The 17,909-nt window shown below is 43.6% G+C and overlaps 1 protein-coding gene across 2 annotated transcripts; it reads left to right on the forward strand.

Annotated features, from left to right (window-relative positions):
• The first annotated feature begins 1,314 nt into the window (after positions 1-1,314).
• On the forward strand, positions 1,315-12,454 carry LOC127301487 (pentatricopeptide repeat-containing protein At5g10690). 2 transcript variants are annotated; one of them, XM_051331744.2, is made up of 12 exons: positions 1,321-1,604; positions 1,715-1,912; positions 2,289-2,421; positions 4,041-4,132; positions 4,235-4,396; positions 4,499-4,567; positions 4,677-4,809; positions 8,695-8,927; positions 9,709-9,786; positions 11,149-11,217; positions 11,303-11,479; positions 11,745-12,454. In XM_051331744.2, the coding sequence occupies exons 1-12, from the start codon at positions 1,377-1,379 to the stop codon at positions 11,997-11,999; spliced, it is 1,827 nt and encodes a 608-aa protein (XP_051187704.1). In that variant the 5' UTR covers positions 1,321-1,376; the 3' UTR covers positions 12,000-12,454. The 2 variants fall into 2 exon arrangements, with proteins under 2 accessions (XP_051187705.1, XP_051187704.1); XM_051331745.2 differs by lacking the exons at positions 11,149-11,217; positions 11,303-11,479 and having other exon boundaries at positions 1,315-1,604.
• The last annotated feature ends 5,455 nt before the right edge of the window (positions 12,455-17,909 follow it).

Below are 17,909 nucleotides of genomic sequence, written 5' to 3' on the forward strand. Positions count from 1 at the left end.
TCGAGGGATCTAAGAGAGGAGATATAGATCTACAATCCCCACTAATCCATTTCTCCTCTAAGTAAGGGGAACCCCTTTGGATCTAGATCTTGGAGTCATTTGTTGTTTTCCTCTTTGTTCTTCCCTCTAATCTCATCCTAGCATTTGTTGCTTTGGTGGGATTCAAGTGTGAAGGATTTGAACACCTCTAGTGTTCTTGCTTTGCATCATTGCATAGTGTTGAGCTCTGCACCACGATTTGTTCGAGTGAGAGACCGTGAGCTTGTTACTCTTGGAGGGAGACCTCCTAGTTGGCTTGGCGGTTGGTGCTTCGGTGATCTCTTCAAAGAAGATTGTGAAGAGGCCCGGGTTTCTTCTTTGTGGAGCTTGTGAAGTGGTTTTCGAGCTTGCCATCTCCAGAGTGGAGGAAAACCTAACCATAAGTAAAGGGTCATTATCCTTCGTGGGTTTGGCTCGGAGAAGAAGGTGAACCTTCGTGGCGTTGGGGAATCCTTCGTGGGACCTCCACATCTCCAAACGTGACGTACCTTTTTGCAAAGCAAGGGAACACGGGAATACATCTTCGTCTCCGCGTGCCTCGGTTATTTCTATACCCGAGCTTACTTTCCTTGTGATAGCCATCTTGTATTATCTATTATATCTTGCTATCACTTGTTGCTCATATATATATATATATATATATATATATATATATATATATATATATATATATATATATATATATATTGTGCCTATCTTGCTTAGCTCTATTTGTTGTTGTTGCACTTAGTTGAGCCTAGCATATTTAGGGTTTGTGCTTGTAGAATAAACATAGTTTAATTTCGCATTCTCACAAACCAAATCCGTAAGAGTTTTTAAACGCCTATTCACCTCCCCTTTAGGCGACATCTCGTTGTTTCATAGTGTCACCTACTCACCTCCACCTACGTCTCCTTCCTAGGGTGATTTCTCCTCCTCCGGTCGGCCTCCCCGGTGCCATGAGGGGTGGGAGACCCGATATACGTGTGAAGTTTTTTTTAAAGTAGCGTTGTCTAGTTTTTCATCCGCCTCAATGGAGATGGCATCCTCTATAATAAGTAATCTTGATTCTTAGTTTGATAATAAGATTTACTTCACGACCTTAACGATGGTCCTAGAACTTTTGGGCTACCTCTTGTTTAATTTTATTTTGTAATAGCTGAAAATACATGGGGTCGAAAATAAATAAATAAATAGTGTGTGTTCAAAGAGGCCCTGGCCTGCGGAGTCAGGCCCCAGAAAATCCGCGCCAAGTGCCACGGCGACTAGGCAACACCACCGGCGACCCCCTCCTCTATCCACTCCACCCGCGCCCGCGCTCGCGCTCGCACGCGCAGCTCACACCTCCCGAAGAGACGATGATGCTGATAAGGCCGCGGTTCCTCTCCCCCTCGCCGGCCTCCTCCCGCCGCGAGCCCCTCCTCCCCACCCTCTCCGCGCCTCCCGAGCCTTCCAGAACCTTCTCCTCCTCCTACTCCTCCTCCGCTCGCCCGCCCCGCCCCTCCCCCAACGAGCGCCCACTGCCCAACCTCCGCCGCCTCACCGCCCGCATCGTCGACCTCACCCGTCGCAAGCAGCTCGCCCAGGTACGGCACGGCACGGCCATGCTCCTCCCCGCCGACCCCATTCGCCCCGTTGGTTTTGGATTTGGGGGCCGTTTCTCACTCGAGGTTTCTGCTGCTGCGCGCCGGCGCAGATCATGGCGGAGGTGGAGGCGTCCAAGCGGCGCGCGCGCTCCGGCAGGGGCGGGGGGACCAACATCATCGTCATGAACGCCGTGCTCGAGGCCTGCGTGAGCTGCGGCGACGTCGACCTCGCCGTCCAGCTCTTCGACGAAATGCGGGGGCCCATGGGGTGCGGCGTCGACGCCGTCTCCTACGGTATCCTGCTCAAGGTATACCATATTTTTTCCCCGCATTTACTGCTGTTTGACATCGACATTCATGGTTTGGACCAACCATCATGTACGCGCTAGGTGCTGTTTCGAGCTTTTGCGTCCTACTCAGATTCACCGTGCTCTATCAGCTTCCTTAAATTTCCATCTCAAATTGTCTGAACCGTCAATATCTCAACCCCCGATCAACAATCTTGTTCTATTTCTCCTACTCTAGAGTACATATATTCTTGCATCTTTTATTGAATTAACTTCAATGGTATCTTCTCAAAATATGTGGTGCAACAATCATTTTCCAACTGCGTCTACTTCTGATCGATTACTTCGACTAAGGATCTGGTAGAGAATCTTACAGTTTAATGTGCTCTAATTGAAGGGTCTGGGGATAGCTAGAAGGATTGATGAAGCATTCGAGATACTGGAATCAATTGAGAAAGATACTTCTGTTGGGTGCCCCAGCCTCTCTCCTCATCTTATCTGTGGTTTTCTAAACACACTTATCGAAGCAGGTTCGTGCAAGATGGATCATCTTACAGTATACTTGTATGTTGCATCAGGTCCATTGTCACTTGTTGCACAAAACCACTAGAGACGTCTGACAAGACCACTAGAGACGTCTGAGAACAATACTAGTACAAGAATAAGTCACTGCTCGGAGGAACTTCTATATTGCTGAACAGCTTATTCATAAAACTCAATTGATACCAGAATCAAAGTCCTAAGCTGTATTTGGCCCATCCACGGGAAAGCATTGTTCCTGGTGTCTAATATATAAACAGCACATGGTTACACAGTCATGCGCATGCCTCCTATAAAATACTGTGTTAGTTCTGAATGAGTAAATTCAAAATTGTACATTCTTCCACGTATATTGAAATGATTAGGACAAAAATCGCGTTAGTTGCAATCTAGTTTCAGTCAGTGCCACCCTAACTTTGTGGCCTGGTCAGACATGCTTGCTAGAATAAGATTTATTTTTTATTTCTTCTGTGTTGGTTTGTGGCTGGATATTGTTGCAATCGGTATTGTACCTTTTGTGCAAATTTTGGTCTTTTGCTGGTCTATATTCACGTGTAAGAGCCCCAGGCACCGGTGTGGCTAGGGACTGCTGCAAGTGGATCCTGCTTATCACTATCTTGGTATGACCAAACTGGAGGATTACCTTTGGCAACTTGCAACACCATGCCATTACTCCTGGTGCTATGTGAAAAAAATTGATTAGACGTGCCGTTTCGGCAATATATATGGTGTACTATGCAGTTTACTCTAATTATGAATTCTTCTGCTGGTAATATGTATATGAGTTTGAGTTCTGTTTATTCTACATTGTACTGTAAATTTAGTAGTATAATGTACGCTAATGCATTATTATACAAATGTAGAATAAACATCACCAAGAGGGTGGTCTGAGAGGACTATGGCCTCTATACGAGGGAGATGAGATTGCAGATAAATCTGTCTTTCTCAGTTTTCCGTTATCTTTTGGAATGAACCAATATGCCTCCTTTTTAAATTGGGAGACCCTAACAAATAGCTCTAGCCTCAATTTTCGGTTGCTAAGTTGTGCTGTGCTGAACATATTTTATAATCTGCTGTGGAAAAAAGCCATGGAAGAAGGAAAAAATTCACCACATTGCCAAATGGAGCACAAAGAGGTCGTAAGAGAGAGAATTTAAGCAGATAAGTTGGCTGTTAAGCCACTATCAATCAAAAGAGAAGGCTGTTTAAACTGGCCATGGGCTGCCTTTCTTGCAGTTTCGATATGAATGAATGATATAACTGAATGCTGACTTGTATAGTGGAAATAACAAAAGGAAATATCACTAATGCTGTGTTTGGTTGCAATGAATTGGGCTCTGAATTGGGAAATCTGGAATTGAGGGTCCAATTCTACTGTTTGGTTGCAATAAATATGTACTTAGGTTCCAGGTATGTTTTTTCATGTTGCATCCGAAGTATAGTGGGGACTAAGTTTGATCAGTTTCTGGTAGTTATGCTCATGTGCACGCTCTTGTTACGGTTTACACTTCTTGGCCACATATTCTATGCATATCTGTTTACCACCGAAAATTCTTGGACCCACACTAGCTTGCTGGTTGCTGAAGGAGTTTAACTTTCATTTGACCAGGAGATATGAGGCGTGCCAATGCTCTTGTTGCCCGTTTTCGGCAAGTCCTTTATGAAGGCCAATCTGTGTTACTATACAACTTACTGATGAAGGTATCTCTTAGTCGCCCTTGCAAATCTTTTTCTAAGATGGCTCTCCTTTTTCATTGCTATCACAGTAGCAGTTTGTAAATTCTTGAATTGAACTTCCTCCAGGGATACATAAAAAGCAACTTCCCTCTGGGAGCTTTGACTGTTAAAGATGAGATATTGCGCCAAGGGTTGAAGCCTGATAGATTGACATACAACACCATCATTTTTGCTTGCGTGAAATCAGAAGAGATTGAGAAGGCTTTCCAGTTTCTTAAAGATATGAAGGTGTCCCACAAGTGTTGGAAAGGCCAGTTTTAGCCACAAAATTGTTTTGCATATACATGTTGCCTCGCATGATGACAGTGAGTTGCTTTCGTTACAATACAGGAAGAAGCTAAAAGGGATGATAATCCTGAACTCCTCCCGGATGCTGTTACCTACACAACATTACTTAAGGTGATTCAGTGATTGCCTTACATAGGCTCACAGGTTTTTTTAGCTGTTTTATGAATTCAGTATTGTTTTTAATGGTTTTTAAATGTGCAAGTTATTAAACATGTTGCAGGGTTTAGGAAATAGCCAAGATCTTTATTCAGTTTTGAAGATTGTGGTGGAGATGAAATCGTCACTTATTTTAATTGATAGGACTGCATATACAGCTATGGCAGATGCCTTTCTAGCTTGCGGTTCCATTGATGGTAAGCTATATAGCATGTTTCTAGTGGGTCAATCTGCTTGGTGATACTACGTCTTCTCAAGTTGAAAAATAACAGTGGTATCCTTGCATTTGATGTTATTTTCTATCCACATGCCTTAGTAGTGCTACTACCCATTTTAAAAAGGTGATTTTATCTTTTTGTTTGTTTGGTATATCCGATTCGCAAAAACTCTGCTTGTGCTTTTTAGGAATAGCCATTCTCAAGCCTAGGTAAAGGAGGAGGGTTGTGTTGGCAAGCCAACGTCAAAACGAGCCATTCCTATGGATACGAACCCCGATAGATATTAGTTGGGACGTAACCCTCTCAGCGACGCGCCATATTGGAACCTGAAAGTTCTTAGTGCTTATGTCCCACCGGCAGGGCCGATATGAGTGCTAGGAGCCAATTTTGGGATGATGGAGGACGTGGTTAGAAATGTACCGACAAATGAGCAGCTCTTCAATTGAGGAGATCGCAATGGCCATGTGAGTACAACTAACATAGGGTTTGAGGAGGTGCATGGGGGCTTTGGGTATGGCGACAGAAACCAGAAGGGTAACGACATCCTAGACTTTGCGATAAGCTACAACCGTTTCATAGCTAGCACCTTCTTTAGGAAGATGCAATCTCACCTAGTGACCTTCAGTAGTTCCCAACACTCTAGCCAGATTGATCTTGTCCTTATTAGAAGAATGGATAGGAGGGCTTGTTTGGATTGTAAGGTGATTCCTAGAGAGTATGTTGCGCAACATAAGCTGGTGGTGACCGACTTTCGCTGTCATGCATGTGTCTTGCGGGTCAAAGGTGCCAAAATCACAAGAACAAAGTGTGGAAGACGAAAGGTGAAGCACAACAGAAGGAGAAGATGATCACGCTGCACGAAAGGACCATGTGATGAAGAGGCAGGTGCCGATAGCATGTGGGTGAAGAAGGCAACTTGGACTCGAAAGGTAGCTAGGGAGGTGCAGTGCTTGAGGCGACAAAGGGCAAGAAGCATGAAGCTAAGGACACATGGTGGTGGAATGAGGATGTCCAAAGTGCTATCAACACTACTAGGAAAAGCCTTACTGCCGGCGCACCAAAAAAGGCTACTGCTGGCGCACTAGAGCCCGCCGGTGGGAACATGCCGGTGATAATGGGTTATTGCGGGCGCACTAGCCCGTGCGCTAGCGGTAATATGAGTTATTGTCGGCGCACGGTATTATTTCCAGGATTCAAAAAAAGTCCAATCTAGATCTAGATCTAGATAGATCTAGGTGTAGGTCGAGTTCTAGTTTGTGTCGATATGGTCGACTCCGTCACCGTGGTTGTCGCCATGGCCATGTCCATTGGAGTGAAAGGAGGTGGCCGTCGGAGTGAGAGGAGGTCACCGGAGAAGCTTGTCGGACGGAGGCCGGCCGGAGGTAGAAGCTCGTCAGAGGGAGGTCGATGAGGTGGTCGCCGGTGAGTAGCTTGAGAAGGTTCTTGCCGGAGGAAGGGATATGAAGAAGGTAGAAGAGGAGAAGGTAAAGTGGAGGGAGGAGAAGAGAAGGTGGCCGGAGGAGGAGGAGGATGAATGGAGAAGTGAAGGAGGAGGAGGAGGAGGAGGAGGAGGAGTAGGAGAAGTGAAAGAGGAGGAGGAGGCCGGAGGAGAAGGAGAAGTGAAGGAGGAGAGGAGAAGTGGAAGAGGAGGAGGCTTGTTTGTGCCTATATAGGAGAGGTTACCGCCAGCGCACCTAGTATGGTGGTGCGCTGGGGGTATTTTTATATTTTTTTAATCAAAATCTAAAACCTCAAAAAACTCTGATTTCCTTTTCGAATTTTGGGAATCTAAAAAATCGCTAAACAACCATAGGTAGTTGAAATCGGATAGGAAATTTCGCGTAGATAGATTTTGATATAAAAAGTTTTTCATCGGAGGTCGTATGCAATCAGAAATCCGGTTTTACCCAAAAATGATGCCATTTTGCATAATATATTGAAATTCATATTTTTAAATTTTCATTAAAACTAGATGGCATAACACATGGGCAACTCGAAGGATTTAATTCTTTTATTTTTATCAAAACTCAGACGAAAATCTGTGCTCCCCTTACCCCCGGCGCGCCTCTATGGTGGTGCGCCGGTGGTATATAGAGGCGCACCAGGGGTAAGGGGGCTCAAATTTTTTGATCTGGCCCGGACCTCTTCGAACTTTATCCCCGGCGCACTAAATTTTTGGTGTGCTGGCAGTATCAGTTCTTCGCCGGCGCGGCCCTATTATGGCGTGCCGGCGGTACTTGCCACCGGCGCGCGTCAATATTGGTGCGCCGGCACTAGTCCGTGCAGCTATAGCCCTTTTCCTAGTAGTGCAAGGAGTGCTACAAGAGTTGGCAAAGGGGGTGGGCCTGTGATGAGCTATATGAGAGAGTAGACGCAAAGGAAGACAAAAAGGACATCTAAAATGGTGAAAATTCGTGAGAGGGAGAGAAGAGACCTCGACCAAGTTAAATGCATCAAGGATGAGGCTAATCTACTTCTTGTGAAAGATGAAGAGATCAAGAACCGATGGAGGCATTACTTTGATGGGTTATTTAGTGATGCGAATGGGAGCACTATGCTCCAGCTGGATCACTCCTTTGATGGCACCAACTTATGGCGATATATAGGGAGCAAAAGAATGACCTCCATATGGTCTTCATCAACTTGGAGAAGGCATATGACAAGATATCAAGGACGGTCAATTGGTGGGTGCTGGAGAAACATGAACTTCCAGCAAAGTACATTAACCCACATCAAAGATATGCACGACAATGTTGTGAAAGTGTTCGGGCAGGTGATAGTGCCACCGATACATGTTCGGGCAGAATGTACATTAAACCACTGAAAGACAGCACATCCAATAAATGAGTGTCACGGATATGCGCATGCTATGGTGGATGTGTGGCCATACAAGAAAGGACCGAATTAGGAACGAGGTAATAAGTGATAGGGTAGGGGTGACACTGATCAACGAGAAGCTATTACAACACTGACTAAGTTGTTTTGGGCATAGCCAGTGGAGGCCTCCAGAAGCACAGTTAATAGTGGTAGCCTAAAGGGTACGAAAAATACAAGGAGGTGCAGAGGGCGACCAAAGTTGACATGGGCATAGGCTGTAAAAAGGGACTAGAGGGATTGGAACGTGCCTATAGATTTGACTCTTGATATTGGATTTATATGAAGGAAGTTTCATATTCAGGGCTGATTGGTACATGGAAGTTGGGACTGCCCCTTGCAAAACACCATGTTCCACACCTCTCTACAGAACCTAGCTAAACCATGGCAGTTCTATGAACTTTCTGAATTCTGTAACCTGGTAAATGAGTGAGAAGAATTTGAGTGGCCTCATACATGTTTATTAATTCTGAATGTGAGGGGCCTGCCCCGACAGCTGAGATATCGGCCCAGCACAGTCGCTTTCAGCAATCACTGGGTAATCGGCGACGACGATGATGCCTTGGACCCCTTCTAGAATAGCCATCCCATCCATTCAGCCAGCAACATGTTTCTGCACACCATGAGTTCTACCCCATCCAGATCAGATCATGCCTCGCTGCTCATCCTAAGGACTGCTATCTACAAAACATTAACCATCCGTGATCCAGCTTCCACCAGTGCTCGTTTGGGTTCATGTGTCTTGTGGGATTCGGTGGCTTGACAGTGTGAAGAATTGGGCATTTGCCTTTTATATCAAATTCGTTGTGCCCTGTGTATACTGGACATTCTTGCTGTGCTCTTAGCTGTCATCTCCTACAAAAAAGAACTCCTTGTACAATGTAACTGTAAATATGACTCTTTGGTTTGAATATGTTATGTTGTTGGTGATAAAATATGTTGCTACCATCTGCCTGTAGAAAATTTTGTTCTAATATACTTCTGTTGTAGGGGCTCTTTGCATTTTTGGCGAGTTAATAAAGCAGGTTGGCACCAACAAAGACTTGAGGCCCAAACCTCATCTTTATCTTTCAATCATGAGAGCTTTTGCTACTATAGGTGATTTTGATATGGTAAAGAGACTGTACAAACGCATGTGGCCAGATTCAGCTGGATCCATTAGCCGTTCAGCTAAACAAGAGGCAGTTGAGCTATTAATGGAAGCTGCTTTAAATAACAATCAGGTATGCATGAAATTTAGCAGGAATTTTATTGTTTGAGAACTTGATTTGGATTTGTTGCCCATGCATAGTTTGGTCACTTGGTTACTGATTTTGGTAAAGTTTTACTGAGTTGGGTAAAGTAACAACACCTTTTGTAATGGGATGCATACTATGTAAGAGAACAGTTGTGCCTTCTGTGTTGATGTGCTTACTACCAACGAACTTGAAAGTATATCCTGTTAAAAGGCTCACATCAAAGTCCTTTCATGCAAATATATTATGATGTTGTATTCAACTTGTAAACTGTTCACTGTCTTCAGTTCCTATCAAGAGAGCAGAAATTACATTGTTGATTGAATTGTTTTCCGAGGCTTATTAGGCTCAGCTAAGCTGCTAACGGTAGACTGTTCCCCATTTGTCATACCGCACTAGATAGATACAGTCGATTGTTTTTTTTTTGTTTCTTAACTAGATAGATACAGTCGATGTGCATTTGAAATACTGGGAATAGATTCCTCTACTTCTGTATTAGTAATTCATGTAAGAAAAGAAAATGCCAGACTAAGGAGCGTAAAGTATAAATGAAAACACAGGCCTGCACCTGTGAGCGGTTAAACTGCAAGTGTTTTCCTTCAGACTTGACTATGCTACCAGATGCAACACAGCAATCCAATGCTCATGATTACTCTTTGTATCTAGACTTCTTCACTCCCCGAGTGTCTTACTTTTTCTTACTCTTTGCCAAAATAGTCTTGAGATTTTGAGATGGTCATGCCTTGCTGGCTGATTAAATGCTTTACAGATAGATGTGGCTAAAGGACTTCTCAGAAGGATAGTTAAGGGGAAGGAGCATTTCTCTTGGACAAGTAGAGTAGGCCTGGTATGTTCCTTTTGTTCTCTTCATTCATTTCTTAAATTAAAAACAGACATGGAATCTCTATAGGATTTGCTGTGCCCTGAGTTCTCCGATGAATTTAAATGTACTTGACATGTTTCTTAGTGTTAGCTTGGCTGGAAAACAATGGTGCGGAAATGTTGTATTTTCATGTTGTATATAATGTCAATTACTCTGAGCTCTGTTATTCGTTGTTGTAGGCATGCACCTTGAGGCCTTGTTTGGTGCAAGTGTATATGTAGGTGTTAGGAGGTGTTTCATGGAGAGTTTTTGGTGAAATTTTACCCTCCATACTTTTAATACTCTATAGGGCACTAGACCGTGCACGGCAGGTGTGATGGTTGCCTGCAGTTTCCAGTGTGAACACACGCTGTGGATGCATGTGCTACCTCCCGCCAGCCACGGCTACATCGATGGTTTTCCCGTGTTCACACGGCGCGGGGCCGCGACACAGGTCCGCTGCATGCGCTGTATCCAGTGAGTTCGCTGCGTCGCGAAGTGTAAAAAACGCGAACGATACCTCGCGTTTCGATTCCCTTTCAACCCGACGAGTTTTAGGATCTAAACTCGGTATTACTCGTTCTAATACTCTTCAACCAAACAGCTAGTTTGGTGGATTTGAGAACATTTATCTAATTACACTTGAAATATACACTGCAAAACCGGTCAAAACTTGCTAGCCAAACAAGGCCTGAGAGGTTGTTGTCTCTGTTTCAATCCGAGTTTCAAATATTGCTATCCTATGCAAGCGTGCAGAATTACTTTCACAACTTTAATATTCTGCGTTCTCCAAAAAAAAAAAAAACTTTAATATTCTGCAAATGCACTGGATTGAGCTCACATTCTTTTATTTAGTTTTCAGGCATTGAAGAGTCATACATAATCTTAATAAGTTATAGCCAAATTGAAACACTAGCTTGATAGTTCCTTACTGTATCTGGCAACAACTATTGCTAGCTTTTTGTTGGTTTCAGTCATTATAGTTTGGGAACATTGATCCGGTTTTCTATTAGGTGTGGTGACTTAACCACTATATATCAGGAGTTTCTTCCTTCTGAAATTGCTCATATTTCTTTGGTGAGATATTGCATGTTCTAGTGTAAAGATATTGCAATATTTGAAGGAGCTGTTCTGTCAATTTTGATGATAATAGTCTGACTGGTTCATATGAATTAATAGATGGACTGAGAAGACCTGTGGCTGAACTTAACTTGGCTCACTTAGTTTCTATCTTATCCAGACTTGTCTGAAGTAAAGGGCAAACACTATTATGTTTTGCCAGTTCAATGAACTTGATGTGACAGAAACATTATCATCGTTAAGTTTGCTCGTTTCTGTTCATACCAGGTGGCACTAAAAGTTGAAACGCTATCTGGATTCACCAACTCTCCTCTTAGACCGCATGTATTTCCACAGGTTGTGTGCCCATTTCATTCCCATCTTATAACCATTCTTAACTTCAACTTGCTTATGTCTGAAGTTTTGTCCAATGGCATTGTAGATTCTCTTGAATGATCCCGTCGAGAAGTATATGCTTCCATTTCGAGAAACTAGACCGCTATGTGGTGACTTAATATTGGGGAACGTTGTGATGCGATTCTTAAAAGACTCTGTGGTTCCTCTTGTGAATGACTGGGGGGCTTGTACTGGAATTGTTCACAGCCATGATTGTACGGAGGTAGGTTGTCCTCCAGTCAGGATCAGCAATTGTAGCATTGGCACTGGTAAAAAATATACTGGACCAGCTGGCGCTGCTTTTTAGTAGCAAGGAACAGTATTTTGCTAAACCAGCTAGTTCAGGTTTTGTGCTCAGTCGGTTTGGGTGCTTCAATTAATTTAGTTATATTTGGTGTTTTTCTCTTCCAAGTATTTTCCTGTGATTCTGGGCACCTTTATTGGGTTTCCTGTTGTAGGTCTGAGCCCCTTTATTTTTCTTGTTCCAGATGGATGCGCCTCTTCTTTCAATGGCGAGACAACCACTCTGCGTGCCCACTTCAACCTCGCTTGAGCATGTGATGGATCTCCTCCTCAGAGAGAAATGTGAAATGGTGATTGTGGTGAAAAGCGGCAACATGTACGAAGGCAGTTACACATCCAGCTCAAGGCCACTGGGAGTTTTCTCCCTGGCTATCTTGTCGAAGTTCACCACCAACAGGTCGAACACCCATGACACATCCGTCTCCAGGGTAGTACCCTGAAGCCTGTTACCCTGGCCGAGCAAGTAGCTATTCCTTGTGTTGTTTTACATCACTGTGCCTAGCAAGAAGTCGTTTTAGTGCTGTCCCTGCGAATGGATGAGAGCGGAAAGCTGCACCATGCCAAATCTGCTAGGCTCATCCTAACGCTCTATACTGTGTATATGATGTAATCCCTGATGCACACAGCAAAGCTGCCGGTGGATCAGAAATTATGACCCGATGTTTCTGGGTTAGGCTCTCGAATGGCCTCCGACGTGGTCCTGGCTTGTTTTAGGCGCATCCTTGTCAAGTCCACATCGCCAATTATAGAGAAGATCCTACACGTGGTGTGTAGTGTGTTACCTTTTCCAGCTTGTGGTCTCAACGGGTAACCAAGAAATCAGAACATGTTGGCATTATGTATGCTGTACTGACGCATGCTCCCTTTATTTGCCCTGAACCTCTAATTCTTGCAATTGGAGGCCTGTCCACTGTGCAAGTCAACGGATGCCAAGAGAACACTTCTCAATTATTTGGCTGTAACCTTATCACTTCATTTTTACAGTTACAAAGTTGAAGATGCTAAAAGAAAAAGTTACTACAAAGTTCACTCCGTTGGGTACTACTCCCTCCGGTTCAAGATAACTGCCAGAAAATGAATGTGTGTACGTAGTAATAAAACATATCTGGATATATCTATTTTTGGTCAATTATTTTGAACTTGAGGGAGTACTCTAGTATTCCTGGAAATAGTAGTTATACAACATGGAGGCAGCACGCTTGAAGTCTGGAAACCTCTTATATTTGGAAACAAAGGGAGTACCAATGAAATGGTGGAGATATGGGGTGTTGCTCGCATTGTTTTCTCTTTCTCAATAGATGACAAAGGCCTTGCCTTTTCAATCAATTAAGAACATAGTACTGCTGCCTTGCTAATGAAGCATGTAAACATCCTCGTTGGCCATGGTCAAAACGAGCTCATGTAGCACTAGACGTCTAGATCGGAGTTTGGAGACTGGCGGGGTGAGCCTGCTGGCTGCCGACCCGACGCAACGCAGGCCCGCAGCGAGTACGTCTGGTAAAGTTGCAATGCAATCAACTCGCCTGCAACAGCCGCAGCACCACCGGCCCCAAGGGACGTTACGAGTGCCGGCTGATGATTTTTGATTTTTTGTGGCCCCAACGGCGCCGGCCGGGCGGGTCTCCCTCCTGTGCGTGCCCAGCGCCGCCGGGCCATGGATCGCTGTCGGCGCCGTACGCGCGGGCGCGGGCGCCGGGCGACGTCCGGCTCCGGCAGCTGCCCCTGCACGCGCGTAACTCGTCTCTGCGGCTACCCGCTGTAACGATGCGCGCTGCACGTACGTTTTCGTATGCCTGATTTCTCAGGTGTACCCGCGCGCACCGACGAGGCTGAGCCCCGAGGCAGTAAGCTCCTGCGTGCAAGCATATACGGAGTATATCAGGTGCAGATGAACTAGCTCAAGAAAAGTTGGCGCAGGCATGAGGATTTTGGCACCCGAGCTCGGGTTTTTCAAGTTTTAAACAAAAGAAATCCAAAATATCCGCTGAATGAAAATTGGTTAGGTTGATTTTACAAAATAAAAAATCTGTGTGACATGAATTTTTTTTATATTAATGTTTTTATTTTTATCATTTCTACGTAGCCATAGCGTGCAGATAACTGCAAGCGCACCCATCCTAATTAGTCTTTGAAACCTTAAATCAATACATGAAGCCAATTACCAAATGCATTGGCAACACTAGTCAAAGGATAAAAGCTAGAAACTACTTGGATGATCGACCATATAGATTTAGCAAACCGACATTAGAAAAGTAAGTGTTTAATAGTCTCGTTTTAATGCCAGAGTACTTCTATGCCAGTTCCGCTAAACAAGATTTACTTTGGTAAGTACAACCCCACGACAAAGATATCATACAATTTTTTTTTGATTTTTAACTGTATTTTCATCTTCCATTTTTTTGTTTCTATCAACTGGTATATCTGATTGGAGGATTGCTTTGTAAAGGGAATCTACCGAGAAAGCGCCATTGCCATGTAGATTCCACTGAAATTTATCAGGTGCATTCGAAAGTTGGATATCCTCCAAACAAACTAGTAAGGAGTTCTAGCCTTGGACCCATCAAATCGGGGAAAAGTAGGGGAAGTGTAGATCAACACCAATAACACAAGATCTGTGGACCAAAACCACAAAAAACGCAACAAATCCTAAGATCCAAATTCGAGCTATTTTGGGGAATTTTTTTTTGGAAATTTTTGGGCGAAATTGGAGAGGTTTTGGGGTCAAATTCGTGACAACCTTTGCTCTCGTCCGAACATCACATCCGGAGGTGAGGTAGCCATTACTGTAGCAATGATATCACTTTTGCGATGAACAATACTATATAAAGCAAGATACCGTTCACATAGGGGAACATTGCCTAACCAAATGTCCTCCCAAAACCGTATCTGCATTCCATCGTTAATGGAAAAAGTACCATGCCGAAAGAAGAATTTCTTTGAAGCCATTAGCCCAGCCCAAAAATACGAATCCCCTGGTTTCCATACCATTTGGGATAGCGCCTTCGAGCCGATGTACTTCCGTCTCAGAATAGTTTGCCAAACTCCATACTCAGTAAGAAGCTTAAACATCCACTTACCTAGTAAAGCAGAGTTCTTGATCTCAAGATTATGAACACCAAGCCTACCTTAGTCTTTGGGTCTACAAACTATGCTCTATTTAACCAGTCGATTTTTTTTCTCATTGTCCGCTGCCAAAAGAATCTGGATCGATAATAATCGAGTTTATGCAAGATTCCTTTTGGCAAAAGAAAGAAAGAAATCTTATATAGTACCATATTTGTCAGTACAGAATTAATGAGTACCAATCTTCCTCTAAGGGACAACAATTTACCCTTCCAACTACTAAAATATTTTTGAAGTCTTCTCTCAACTATTTTCCATTGAACATTTGTAAGTCTTCGATAATGATGCGCGTGGTTGACGTATTGTCTTTTCGTTCGACACGCGTCCGTTGGGAACCCCAAGAGGAAGGTGTGATGCGCACAGCGGCAAGTTTCCCTCAGTAAGAACCAAGGTTTATCGAACCAGTAGGAGTCAAGAAGCACGTTGAAGGTTGATGGCGGCGAGATGTAGTGCGGCGCAACACCAGGGATTCCGGCGCCAACGTGGAACCTGCACAACACAAACCAAGTACTTTGCCCCAACGAAACAGCGAGGTTGTCAATCTCACCGGCTTGCTGTAACAAAGGATTAGATGTATAGTGTGGAAGATGATTGTTTGCAGAAAAACGATAGAACAAGTATTGCAGTAGATTGTATTTCAGTATAGAGAATTGGACCGGGGTCCACAGTTCACTAGAGGTGTCTCTCCCATAAGATAAACAACATGTTGGGTGAACAAATTACAGTTGGGCAATTGACAAATAGAGAGGGCATGACCATGCACATACATATTATGATGAGTATAGTGAGATTTAATTGGGCATTACGACAAAGTACATAGACCGCTATCCAGCATGCATCTATGCCTAAAAAGTCCACCTTCAGGTTATCATCCGAACCCCTTCCAGTATTAAGTTGCTAACAACAGACAATTGCATTAAGTATTGCGCGTAATGTAATCAATAACTACATCCTCGGACATAGCATCAATGTTTTATCCCTAGTGGCAACAGCACATCCATAACCTTAGAGGTTTCTGTCACTCCCAGCATTCACGGAGACATGAACCCACTATCGAGCATAAATACTCCCTCTTGGAGTTACTAGCAAAAACTTGGCCAGAGCCTCTACTAATAACGGAGAGCATGCAAGATCATAAACAACACATAGATATAAATTGATAATCAACATAACATAGTATTCGCTATTCATCGGATCCCAACAAACACAACATATAGAATTACAGATAGATGATCTTGGTCATGTTCGGCAGCTCACAAGACCCGACAATTAAGCACAATGAGGAGAAGACAACCATCTAGCTACTGCTTTGGACCCATAGTCCAGGGGTAGACTACTCACACATCACTCCGGAGGCGACCATGGCGGCGTAGAGTCCTCCGGGAGATGATTCCCCTCTCCGGCAGGGTGCCGGAGGCGATCTCCTGAATCCCCCGAGATGGGATTGGCGGCGGCGGCGTCTCTGGAAGGTTTTCCGTATCGTGGCTCTCGGTACTGGGGGTTTCGCGACGAAGGCTATTTGTAGGTGGAAGGGTAGGTCAGGGGGCGTCGCGAGGGGCCCAGGAGACAGCCTACCCCCTGGCCACCTCGTGGCCCCACTTCGTTGACTCTCCGGTCTTCTGGAAGCTTCGTGGAAAAATAGGCCACTGGGCGTTGATTTCGTCCAATTCCGAGAATATTTCTTTACTAGGATTTCTGAAACCAAAAACAGCAGAAAACAACAACTGGCTCTTCGGCATCTTGTTAATAGGTTAGTTCCAGAAAATGCATAAATATGACATAAAGTATGCATAGAACAAGTAGATATCATCAATAATGTGGCATGGAACATAAGAAATTATCGATACGTCGGAGACGTATCAGCATCCCCAAGCTTAGTTTCTGCTCGTCCCGAGCAGGTAAACGATAAACACAGATAATTTCTGGAGTGACATGCCATCATAACCTTGATCATACTATTGTAAGCATATGTAATGAATGCAGCGATCAAAACAATGTATATGACATGAGTAAACAAATGAATCATAAAGCAAAGACTTTTCATGAATAGTACTTCAAGACAAGCATCAATAAGTCTTGCATAAGAGTTAACTCATAAAGCAATAAATTCATAGTAGAGGTATTGAAGCAACACAAAGGAAGATGAAGTTTCAGCGGTTGCTTTCAACTTATAACATGTATATCTCATGGATATTGTCAATGCAAAGTAATATAACAAGTGAAATATGTAAGTATGTAGGAATCAATGCACAGTTCACACAAGTGTTTGCTTCTTGAGGTGGAGAGAAATAGGTGAACTGACTCAACATAAAAGTAAAAGAATGGCCCTTCGCAGAGGAAAGCATCGATTGCTATATTTGTGCTAGAGCTTCGGTTTTGAAAACAAGAAACAATTTTGTCAACGGTAGTAATAAAGCATATGTGTTATGTAAATTATATCTTACAAGTTGCAAGCCTCATGCATAGTATACTAATAGTGCCCGCACCTTGTCCTAATTAGCTTGGATTACTGGGATTATCGCAATGCACATGTTTTAACCAAGTGTCACAAAGGGGTACCTCTATGCCGCCTGTACAAAGGTCTAAGGAGAAAGCTCGCATTGGATTTCTCGCTATTGATTATTCTCAACTTAGACATCCATACCGGGACAACATAGACAACAGATAATGGACTCCTCTTTAATGCATAAGCATGTAGCAACAATTAATTTTCTCATATGAGATTGAGGATATATGTCCAAAACTGAAACTTCCACCATGGATCATGGCTTTAGTTAGCGGCCCAATGTTCTTCTCTAACAACATGCATGCTCTAACCATAAAGGTGGTAAATCTCCCTTACTTCAGACAAGACGAACATGCATAGCAACTCACATGATATTCAACAAAGAGTAGTTGATGGCGTCCCCAGGAGCATGGTTATCGCACAACAAGCAACTTCATAAGAGATAAAGTGCACAAGTACATATTCAATACCACAATAGTTTTTAGGCTATTTGTCCCATGAGCTATATATTGCAAAGGTAGAGGATAGAAATTTTAAAGGTAGCACTCAAGCAATTTACTTTGGAATGGCGGAGAAATACCATGTAGTAGGTAGGTATGGTGGACACAAATGGCATAGTAGTTGGCTCAAGGATTTTGGATGCATGAGAAGTATTCCCTCTCGATACAAGGCTTAGGCTAGCAAGGTTTATTTGAAACAAACACAAGGATGAACTGGTGCA

The sequence above is a fragment of the Lolium perenne genome, chromosome 5 (genome assembly GCF_019359855.2).
Source record: "Lolium perenne isolate Kyuss_39 chromosome 5, Kyuss_2.0, whole genome shotgun sequence".
Taxonomy (NCBI): domain Eukaryota; kingdom Viridiplantae; phylum Streptophyta; class Magnoliopsida; order Poales; family Poaceae; genus Lolium; species Lolium perenne.